This window comes from Pollicipes pollicipes, unplaced genomic scaffold (assembly GCF_011947565.3).
Source record: "Pollicipes pollicipes isolate AB1234 unplaced genomic scaffold, Ppol_2.1 Scaffold_6686;HRSCAF=7923_pilon_pilon_pilon, whole genome shotgun sequence".
In the NCBI taxonomy this organism is placed as follows: domain Eukaryota; kingdom Metazoa; phylum Arthropoda; class Thecostraca; order Pollicipedomorpha; family Pollicipedidae; genus Pollicipes; species Pollicipes pollicipes.
In genome coordinates, this window is record NW_023596921.1 from 22,154,180 (window position 1) to 22,165,692 (window position 11,513).

The 11,513-nt window shown below is 53.9% G+C and overlaps 1 protein-coding gene across 1 annotated transcript; it reads right to left on the reverse strand.

Moving 5' to 3' along the window:
• Positions 1-275: 275 nt before the first annotated feature.
• Positions 276-3,452, reverse strand: LOC119108530 (extracellular serine/threonine protein kinase four-jointed). Its single transcript, XM_037232113.1, has one exon. It carries the CDS (start codon positions 3,387-3,389, stop codon positions 1,962-1,964), a length of 1,428 nt encoding a protein of 475 aa, XP_037088008.1. The 5' UTR covers positions 3,390-3,452; the 3' UTR covers positions 276-1,961.
• Between the last annotated feature and the right edge of the window lie 8,061 nt (positions 3,453-11,513).

The following is an 11,513-nucleotide window of genomic DNA, read 5'->3' on the forward strand; positions in this document are numbered from 1 at the left end:
AGCCCCACCGATTGCAAGCTTTGACCGTAACCGAACGATAAGCCGAGACCAGTACGCTGTACTCATGTGGATGTCCGCAGCCCAAACTGACTGATTCCCTCGGAGCTTATCATTCCATCCAATTGGCTACGGTCAAGGAAGGTATGGCGGTGAAGGAGCGCTTCCAGTTCCAGAGTATTTCGCTTTCCGAACCGCCTCCTTTCGCCTCCACGGCCAAGGACAGTGGCTCCCTTCGTCCCATTACCCTTTCCTCGCACCGGCGCCAAATGCAGCTCTCTCCTTTGCCATGTATTATGTACACACGTAGAAATAACATTTGTGCTGGCCGGCTGCGGCGGCGCAGGCGGCGCGGCCAGCCGACTGTGTCCACACCGGTCCGGTGGCCGCCGCCCACGCTCCCGGCCGGCATGCATACTTACACTTCACACATACATTCTATTGAATCAGACTAGCACAAAAACTCGCTCGGCTGTTTGAACGGGTTCCGCGAGCCGGTACCGAACACGACGGCAAACACGGCAGCCGGCCGCGCGCCGCGGACCCGTGCAGGACGCGCACATGGACGCGCCGCGCGTCGACCCGGGTGCCGCTCGTTGTGCGGACATGCGCGGCACCGTGTGTTAAATATGACTGCTAACGAGCGACACAGTATAGTCATAACAGGGATACAGACGACGCACAATATGGGCAATATGAGTTATAATGTATCACAGCTGATCGCCGCCCACGAGCGACGAATGTTATGGTGATTCACACGCACAACGGTCCAACAATCCGGCCCTGCAGCCGGGCCCACCGCCGGCGCCGCGCCGCTCAATACGCCTTTTAATGTCACAAAAGCAAAGGTCAGCGCGATAAAATTCCGGCCTGCATCTGTCGGCGATCGTGAGCGATTAGCCCCGAGTTAGCCGGCCCTATCGGCGGGCTGGATCGCGCCGGGGGGCGGGGACGGGGCACGGAAAAACAGAGTCCGACTGCGGGGCTGCGGTGCGTCCAGCCCTCCGCGCTCAATCGCGGCGCGCGGGCGACGTTCGGGGCGCGGCGCGGCTCACAGAGAACGGCCGGCAGCGCGCTGAAAGCGGCGCGAAACGATTATCTGCTGATAGAGTGTGCCGCACTAATGAAGTTCGGGGAGGCCCGAAACGAAAGTGGTCGATTGCATCTTAATCGTTGTGTGTCTTAATGCTTGCCGCTTTGTTTACTCTAACGGCGGCATTAGCGCAATTACGAGAGCACTCAGTTGCCGGTGGGAGCGGCCGACGGAATGGCCAATAAAGCGGCGACCGTGGCGCGTTGAGAGTGCAACCGTTTGGCGGCGAGTGGCCACCTCCGGCCGGTCATTAGCGCGACCAAGGAGGCCGCCAGCACCGCCGCGTCCCATCACACGGCATCGACTCGCCGCCGTCCCCAAATCCATCCGGGGAGCATTCTTTCCGCTCCGAGGAATGCCGGCGCGCCGTAACGATTGAGCAGAGCGTAAATCACTGGCCGGTCGGGCGGCGACCCTTCCAAATAGCGCGTACCCCGGCCGCCGCCGCCACCGGTCCACCGGACCGGGCGGAGAGGCGCGGCCGGTCGGCTCCCTGCGCCGCGGAGAGAGCGGCGGCCAGAGCGACGGCGAGGAGAGAGGGCCACGGGCAGACCCACGCGCGGCGTTAGCGGCGGCGCGCGAGAGAGCGTGAGCGCTTGTGAGGTGGTCAGCTGATGGCCGGCGGCCCCGTCCCCGACCCGTGATTGGCAGAGCAGCCGGCGCACCGGTCGTCTCCACTCGAGGTAATCACGGGGCCGCGAGCGGCGCTCAATTACGGGACAAAATGACGAGCGGCCGACAAAATGGTCAGATGGCTGGTGGGCGGGCCGGCTGCACGATAGCGAGGCGCGGACACTGCGGACACCGCGCGGACACTGCGCGGACACACGAGGGCGTTAAAGCACTGTCTGGCGGCGCCGCGGCGGTGCCGCTACCGACCGTACGTCCGTTCGCACCGCTCCATCACCTCGAACACGTTGTCGATGCGCGCGTTCAGGATCTTGATACTCTTCTCGGGAAGTGTGGGCAAGAAGTGCAGCAGCTCCGGGTGGCGCTGTCGGAAGGCACGCCGCAGTCGCGCGCCCACGTCGCCGGCGTCGCGCAGCTGGCGGATCTTCTCTACCGTGCGGCGCCGGAACACGCACGTGGCGTCCAGCATGGTGCGGTGGTACGGCTCGTACTTGTCCAGCAGCCGGTAGCCGTGCAGCAGGCCCGACTCGTTGTCCAGGAAGAGCAGCAGCCCGGTGGCCGGGTCGCGCACCAGGTTGTGCGCAGGCGCCTCCATCATGCTCGGGTTCCACTGCATGTTGTACAGGTTGTTGACGATGCGGTCGAGGTTGGCGGTGAGATAGTCGAACACGATGAGGTCGGACCACTGCGCCAGCTCCAGCACCGTGGCGCGATGCTGCTCCAGCTCCAGGCCGCGCAGGTCTAGGTCGGTCGGGTGGAGGCGGCGCTCAGCGCTGCGCAGCACCTCCGGTATGTAGGCGGGCGCGAGCTGCTCCTGGAACCGCGTCAGCACCACCGGCCGGTCCTCGGCCCACTGGGCCAGGTTGAGCTGCGCGCGCACCGCCGACCACTGCCACTCGCCCGGCTGGACCAGCATGAGCGAGGTGGGCGGCAGGTTGCCGATGCCCAGCTCGCGGCTCAGCAGGAAGCTGAAGATCTCGCCCTGGATCTGGTCGAAGTTCTGCCGGTAACGGCAGCACGACTGCGTGCCGTTCTCGAACGTTAGCAGCCGGTTCTGCATGCGGCCGCAGCCCTCCTCCACCTTGACGAGCGCCGAGTGGCGGCAGAATTCGCGCCACTCGTCCACGTCACGCTGGCTGAAGCCACGCGGTAGCGCCGCCTCCACGGCTGCGTTCCAGAAGATGCCGTCCGTGAGTCGGGACGAGGCCACACCTTCGTCATCTGTATTGTTTCCGGCGGCCGGCACCGGCGCCTCCGTCGGCGGCGGCGCGGTCGGCTCGTCCGTCGTGGTCGTCGGCGTCGGCGACGACGACAATGTCAGCTCAGGCAGCGGTGTCGTCGTCGTCGCTTGCGACGGCGCGTCAGCGTCTCGCACGGTGTCCATGGGCGGCATGACGGCGCGCGGCGGGGTCTCGGCCGGCGGCCGCCGCGTCAACACCTCCACCAGGTTGCCGCGCGCGCTGGCGTAGTCCTGCACAACCGTCTGCGGCGCCGGGCCGCGGCCAGGCGCCACCTCCGCCGAGCCGTAGAGCGGCGGCAGCACGTACAGCGGGATCAGTACGCCCAGCACCGTACCCAGTACAAACGCCACGCCGGCCGTGATCACGCACAGCGCCTTGGACGTGCGCGACGGCGTCACGCGCACGCCGAACAGCTCCACCTTACTCATGGTGCGCCGGCGGGGTCAGCTCGCATGGGCGGCGGCCGGTCGGCAGCGGGCGGGCGGCGTCCGGGCGGGGCGGCGGCGGGCGCGAGACTGCGCTGCGACCGGGCCGGCCGCGCAGCCAGCTGGGGAGAGAGCCGCCGGCGAGGGGCGGAGCCTGGCGGGCTCGGGGCGCGCGCCGAGCCGTCCGACCTGCCGACACGTCAGGGCGCTCAGTCGGACCGCCCGGCCATGGGAATCACGGCGCGCCGCATCATGACGGGACAGAGCGTGGAGGGAGGGGGGGGGGGGCGGTGCAGGCGACTTATAATACGGGGGGGGGGGGGGGGCAGGGGCAATGTCGTTTCACGTCTCGATACTCGTCCCATTGCAGCTATGCTGTTGACAAAACTGGAAGAGCGTGATGCGATTTCAGCGACACGTTCTCATCGGATCGCTGCGCAGTCCAGCTTGTTGGTAAAACCGGCCGCACCTGTAGCAAACTTCTGTCGAACCTCTGCGAGCATCAGCAGGCTTCTCTGAAACGTCATAACAGCACACTGCGCGCGCTCCGCTGCGACCAGTGCGCTGCAGAAAATGCAGAGCTTGCCTGGAATGGATACTGCAGAACAAATGTGCCGTTTGCACAAGACCTCCCAGCTTGATATCGTCGAGATTACGGCTATAAATCAACCGAAGACGACCACTGAATTTAGCGATATCGACATAAAACGCTGACAATGGGCGCTGACAAATCCCGGCATCCCGTTTATGAATGGAGATGCCAGCCTTAAAGGCCCGCCGTTTGGGAGCGTTGCTGATCATTTCCGGTGGCGGTTGTGCTGTGATAGATTCAAATTCTTTCCTGTTTTTTGGACGACGCTGGTAGGTATGTACAGCGGATGTGATCAGCATATTCTATCGCAAAAACTATCACAAATGCGTTTGTGCTGTTAATTTAGATGCCATGGGAGCATGTATTTCCTGAAAAACAGGAACAGTGCACGGACTAAAGACACAGTCATATTCTGATCAACCAAATCAGTGCGAAACAAAAATATTCACGTGAACGCAGGAATTTTAATACATGCATATTGATATCCTACATCACTCGTTTCAAATCCTTCCGTAATTTGGCTATAACGTTTGGTTGTATATCATGCTAATTAAAAATGCACCCATCGCAGAACTCACAAGTCATGATGCGGACATCGCTCTCTTGTGCTCTTAAGATAGTTGCGAAAAGTGGCCGGCGAAAATGTGCATTTTAAAAATCCCAAAATCTGAAACGTCACAAAATGCTAGTGAAAATGCTAGTGAACTAGAACTAGAGCAACTAGTTAGTGAAGTTCTGCTGTCATTCGCTGCAACGATGATCCTTTTCTGCATCTCTCGCAAAATTACGCTCCGTCCTCTAATTTTCGAGTGTCACGGTAAAATTTACGACAATACATTCCAGCTCGCGCATGGGCACCTGCCTAGGAGTAGCAACCACACTCCGTCGCCTACGTTTGTACATAAACGTGCAGAAGATCTCTACGACCATCGCAATGACTAACCGTCGTACATTATAAAGCAGTAGCTGCAGTGGATCGGTGCAGCCAGCCCAGCCGGCTGACTCGGCGTGATGGGGACTCGATAGAGGGCAGCCGGCCGGCCTGCGCCGCCAGCATGACGCCTGCATGGCCTTCTCTGGCCCATTGCCGGACCGTGCCGTGCGCCACACGTATCGCTTCAGTAACATGACGGGCAGGCTGCTGCCCGGACCCCGAGTGAGTTCGCGTGTCGCTCTGCAGACATCGGGGAATCGACAGACCTGGTGTAATGCTTGCGGATGCCGACAACGCTTACGTACATGCACATACTCGTAAACGGTATGCGCGGTGCAGTGTACATGCATATGCTGCTTACTCAGCGGCATGGACCGCTGGTCTTAGTAAGATACGCTGAATGTTGGTTATTAAGTTTTAAGGGCGCGGCAACTGCCTTGCCATTTGCTTTGGTTATTGTGGCTTTGCTGGCTGAATGCGTTGAATGCTAGTCTACCAGGGCTGAATGCATCAGAGCCAAACGAAACAAACCCATAATCATCAGCGGGTCAATTTTACTTTAGCGCCCGGCTTAGAATTCATTATTGCTAACAGTGCTCCACTGTCTGGAAGCACGTTGGTTAGCGGCATCCCTTATTCTGGCGTCTGGTAGGCGGAGAGAGACCCCAGAAACGGGAATAGGCGGAAAGGAGGAATAGTTGCATCCGTTTTTACCCTGAGCTCCCTCCTGCTACAACTGGGGAGAATATGACTAATATGCTTAGATATGAAGACAGCTTTAACCTTACCTTCAGATTTAACGGTAAAGTTTTGGAGAGCACATCTTCGTCTTTTGGCAACCAACTTCTGAATGGCATCCTTTAAATGGGTAACTTTGTCCCACCCTGAGGTAAATTTTATCACACGTTAGGAGAAGTCGTGCTGATGTTTCTCTTTTGTCATAGAGCAAGTTGTATCGCAAACAAGCTAAATGATTTATACAACTTAAAGTCCAAATCCGCTCGTCTTCGTCATCTCACAATTCATAGTGATCGCGACTCGACAAATGCTTGCCGTTTTTATCGATCAGCGTTTGTTTTACAGCCACTGCCACCTCGGTTTTGTTGGTTCAACTAGAAATTATGGATCTACATATGATGTGATGTAGATGTCAAGCTGTTGTCTGGATGACAATAAGTCATGGCAATCCTGACAGTCAATCATTGACAGTAAGTCTCTATGACATATGGTCGGTACATTATATCACCCATACAACATGCCCAGGCACAGTTGATATATGCATTGCTCGTCCTCTCGGAATAAAGCTCACGCCACCTCGAAAGCATTGGCAAGCAGGCGTCAAATGTTTTGTAATATATACGATACGTGTACTTCCCATCACTCAGTATGGAATTCAAATTGGTCTAGGTATATCGCAGCCCTCAAACGCACATTTACACCGATCGCTAGAACTGTCAAAGATAGGTAAACACCATGTCTCGCTCATTCCAAGACGCGTGCACGTATGCGGCCGGAAGTACACTGAAAGGCAGAAGGAGCTGCTGTGCATCAATGAGCCACTCATTTGCTGTTAATTGATGTTTTAGGGCGCGCCGACTACAATGGTCATTTTGTGCCCATCAGCTAAGGTGCTCAAGACTGCCATACATCTCACAGATTTGGAATAAATGACCCTGATACTAGTTAGACATGATGCAACTCGCCACTCTTTCTCCTGGCATTGTGCCAACTTATCACTATTTCCCCCAGTATTGTGCTCAGCTCGCCACTCTCTCTCCTAGTGTTGTACCCCATGCATCTGGCAACACGCGATTTGAGACTTCCTAACCACCAGGCCAGAAGTAGGGATCTTCCAGTCGAATGAGTGCAAAGGCTTGAAACGATGACATGCAGGGCGCAATTGTCATTTTCTCATTCCAATCGTAATCTTTACATGTCTTAAAATTGACGCCACGCAGAGTTCTCAAGAAAGTGTCAATGTCGACAGCGCAAAGCCAGTTCTCAAGACAGTCACCTGCCTAAATGGTACACATTGGACTACACAAAATGTTCCCGTTCTACCACCGGCTGATCTTCACGTGACTTAAAAGGTTTTTTTTTAATTCCATACTATCACACTCACATTCACATGTACGATTACGGCAAAACGCATGAGCCTTTTCTCTAGACGTTGTTCTTGATCACGCTACTGCTAACATAATCGCGATTATCTCCTGCTGACCACCAGCGCGGCAGCGGCGCCGAGCCATCTGCGATCCCAACTACTGCTCCATCGGCCCAATGCGCTGAGAGGTGAGCCAGGCTTTGCATCATTAACCATTGCGATAAAATCGCATTTTTTAGGGTGACTGTAAACCTGGCAATGCCACCACTACAGATTTTCGCAACGTAAAAGAGACCATTAATTTTGTATGTTGTTAAGTGTACTTGCGAGGAACATCATGGTGATGATGATGATGATTTGGGGTTTTAGGGCGCATCGACTGCTGTAGGTCATGCAGCGCCCAAGGAACATCATGCATATATATATATATATATATATATATATATATATATATATATATATATATATATATATATGGCAGTAATAATAGCCTTCTTCCTCGTTGAAAACTGGGCTAATGGAGAAAGATGCGTAGATATTTCGGCAACATGTCTTTCCGTTTCGATGCAGGCAGGTTTAAAAATATAATTGAAAGTATCATTGCCGAAATATCATCGTAGCTATCTCTCCATTCTCCTGGTTTTTCTACGATGACTAGGACTATTGCTGCTGTGCTATTTATAGACAATTAGTTTGCTCAGAGGCTGGCTATGCTGAAAACTCGCGGGGTTTAAAATTTCTTAGAATACGAAAATGTTGGGTTCTGATGGAAGTGTACAAAGGACAGTGAAGACCAGATGCGACGTGCCTTCTGGGTGAGTCACATGCACAAGCTGGCAGGTTTGAATTAAGAGCAGGGTAAAAGTGAGCGTATGGACTGGAAGATCTTACTCCCAGTTTTGAGGGCATTATACTACCTGTTTTGATCTTGAGAGTACTGCAGAATGAAGGGATTGGTACCCCTAGCCGCTGCCCTCTTGTGAAGACATTGCGGGATGGGCGAGACTCGATAACATGAGGTAGACTGCTCAAGTCTCTTGCGGTGGTGGGAACGAAGATTCATACAAAATGTATGCTAAGGCTTAGGCGAAGTGTGCGCGTTTTTCAGCTGCGTAGAGTTTTCGCTGAAACAGGCAGAACTGAGTGCACATACTATGAAAATTCTGACCGAATGCTTAATTGCAGGCTGTGCTAACTTGCAAGTCCGCTAATTTTACGTCGTGTGACAATTGAACATCGCACAAGATCATGAAGAATGTCGTCAGCATGTGCTCTGGATTGTGCACCAGTGATAGGCGTTCTGCCCTGTTTTCGATAGCCTGCAGTCGATGTGAGCCATATATGACAGATGTCCGTCGTATATTGTGTCGCAGTAGTCGCCGTGTGGTTGCACCTATATTTGGTATATTTTTGTTAGAAATGGCCTGGACACGCACGTTGTAATCGAGTCGGTGCTTCGTGACCGCCCCGTATCCGCGTCGGCCACTCTGATAAGTTCGTCGCCTATGGTATGACCATCAGACGTAGCGTCGCCAGCTAGACACTGGACCGCTATTCATGATTCAGAGAGGACGGTACTGGACAATTCCCGTCCATGACACATTACCAAATGCCAACTCAACGCACCAGTTATTTTATTTCGTAGAGCAAGTAGACGACACAGAACGTCCTGACTAGACATCGGAGCACCTGCGACTGAGCCCAAAGCTCAGGACGACGACATCTGCCGCATGGCTTGCTCTACCGCTTCAACAAAGCTTGGAAAAGTGGGATCCATGATGTGCGCCCGGATGCTCTGCTCCACGTGATCACTCAACAGCTTGGCTGGTGCGCCGTATGCGGATGGAAGTCGAGACGTCTGCTGCTCTAAGACAGCCGCCGCAATCTCCGAAACAGGAACATCTCCGCGCATTATTTCAGGCTTGCTGTTTTTGTCAAACTCGTTGGTTGAGGACTTGCTTGCTGTGTTTAGAGACTCACTGCCTTTGACCGAGAAATATTTTGATATTTCACGTACACATGAAGCCGCCTCCGCCCCGCGTGCAAACTTCACGCGGAATCGGCGGAAGCTGTTGCCGATACGCTGCAAGAAGAGCAGGTGCTTATCTCGGAATACGCCACGAAAGTCCTCAGTGCCGTTGGTAAAGCTGATTGTCTCCAGTTCTCGAGAGCCGGAGGAGATCACCAGGAAGCCGGTGTCCAGGAGATTGAGCCTTAAAGTGGACGCGTCGCTGGTGCCACAATCGTCCCAGTTGGTGTCTCCCGACGATAACGACACGAGTCGGGAGTATGATGCGAGCTGGAATTCCATTACACACAATGTGGCCTCTGAATGCTGGAAAATAAACCATTCTGTTAGAGAGGCTAAAAGTGCATTTAAATTTCATACTTCAACGTAACTCTGAAAGGTAATGGATAATCTGAAGCAGGCAGGGCCAGGGTATTTATATAGGACAGTGTTTGCTACATCACCTAACCTACCGAACTCCACCGTTTTCAGTCTGGGCCAAACGGTTACACTATCCATCACTTGAAATATTTGGAGCTCCACATTCTGAAAACGTCCAGTCGTCACTCGCAAGGAATAAATTACATTCAGCTGCAATATTGTCCGAGCACTTAATCACCTCTCGCATTAACTTTTCTCTGAATTAAGTCAAAATGTACCAAATTTGGGGCATTTGGGAGGCGAAGAACGCTGAGCGAATTCTTTTGACCGCCCTGAGATCCCTTATCTTAGAATCCAATGACTGGATCTGTTCAATTCAACACCCAATCGATATCCTAGTATGGTACATTTCGAAGGCACTGCAGAAGGGGTCGGTGTAGCGGGAACGGATGACTCCCACAAAATGTGAAGACAAACGTGAATCTGATTTGGGTTGCACATAATTCGGAGTCAGAGTATGCCGCACATTTGTTAGAGATTGCTTATGTGACAGACCCCCAGTCACCATCCCGGGGTTCTTCACTGCAGACAAAGTCGGCGGATTCGTTTGTTTGAAGTGCGATTTCGCGGTGTTGCACGGGGACTGTGCGTGTGTGACAATTCAGAAACAAAACAGCTTTGCTCTGTTCTTTTGGTGAGCTCTATTTACCTAAGATGGCTAATTAATGACACTTGTCAACTGTCAGTTGCCTTGTCAAATCGCCCTGAAACCGGACCAGTTTCCACGGAAGTCCGTCACCAGGCTGGCAGCGTGGTAATTTTGTGAAGTCGCCATACAATCAGCTGGAAGTGTTTGCCATCCTCTCATTCTTTCAGAGAGCTAACGGAGGCGCCATAGTCAACGTCATTCGGTGTAACCGGGTTGAGGCGGGTAAGTCAAGAAAGGCTATCTTTTGAAAGCATTTAGCAAGTCGATGAACGAACGTGCTACAGCGCCCACGCGTGTGCGTTGGGTCTACTCATACCAATCGCGTGGGTGTGTAGATTGCCTACTGGATTCAGTTGTCCAACCTAAGTGGGAGGCCTACACCAGTGATACCAGGTACGCAGGTGTCGGCGTGGGCATTTCTCATCGTCCAAAACGGCCTGAGTCAACTAAATGTAAGCAAATCACACAATAGTGGTATCAGTAAATGCACAACATATTTACGAATGTATCTAGCGCCGTCATTTACCTCATTCTGCCCTACGATGATATTCAGTAGCAACTCCCCTCACACCTGACACCCAGTCGGTAACCATCAAACGATGCATTTATACGCAGTGAAACTGTCCGCTGATTAAGCGAAGATAGTGAAGGTCGTGAGAGCTTCGAGCTGATTGTATGGAGACGCTAAAAGATCACCAATCAGTGCGAACCCGGTGATAGCTATATGCGAATCTAAGCCCGGTAAATCCATGGCACCTGAGCGCTTCTCGTCGCACGTGCGACCACTACCTGGTGGAGCTAGCCGAAAGGAATCGGATGGGATAGAGCTGGACCGGACGGAACCGGATGCAACCGGATGGAACGCCATGAAGCAGGACGAGATCAGACGTGAGCAAGCCCAACCAAGCAGGACCAGACTAAGCCGGACGGGCTCTGGAAACTAGACCGAATGGAACCGGATAAAATGGAACCTGGACGAAACCTGACAGGATCGGATGGGACCGACCGGAACCGGACGGGACCAGACGGGGTCAGACAGCACCGGACAAGACCGGAGGGAACATAACTGGACCAGACGAGACCGGTCGGGACCTGACTGAATCGGACTGGAACTGATAGAACCAGACGGGGTTTGAGATTACCGGATGGGGCCAGTCAGAGCCAGACATTACCGGACGAAATCAGGTGGAATTTGGCGGCGCTGGACGTGACCGCATGGAGCTGGGCGCTACAGAACGGGGGATCAGACGGAGCAGAATAGAACGTGATGAAGTCAGACGAGACCGAATGGGGCCAAATAGTTCTCGAATGGATTGGACCGCTCCCAATCCGTTTCTATTGGTAATGTCCGGTGGCGTCCGATATCGCATGACCCCGTCCGATTTGCTTTGGTTACTTT

Coding starts and splice junctions, on each gene's coding strand:
- LOC119108530 (XM_037232113.1), bottom strand. CDS start 3,389: ATGAGTAAGGTGGAGCTGTTCGGCGTGCGCGTGACGCCGTCGCGCACG.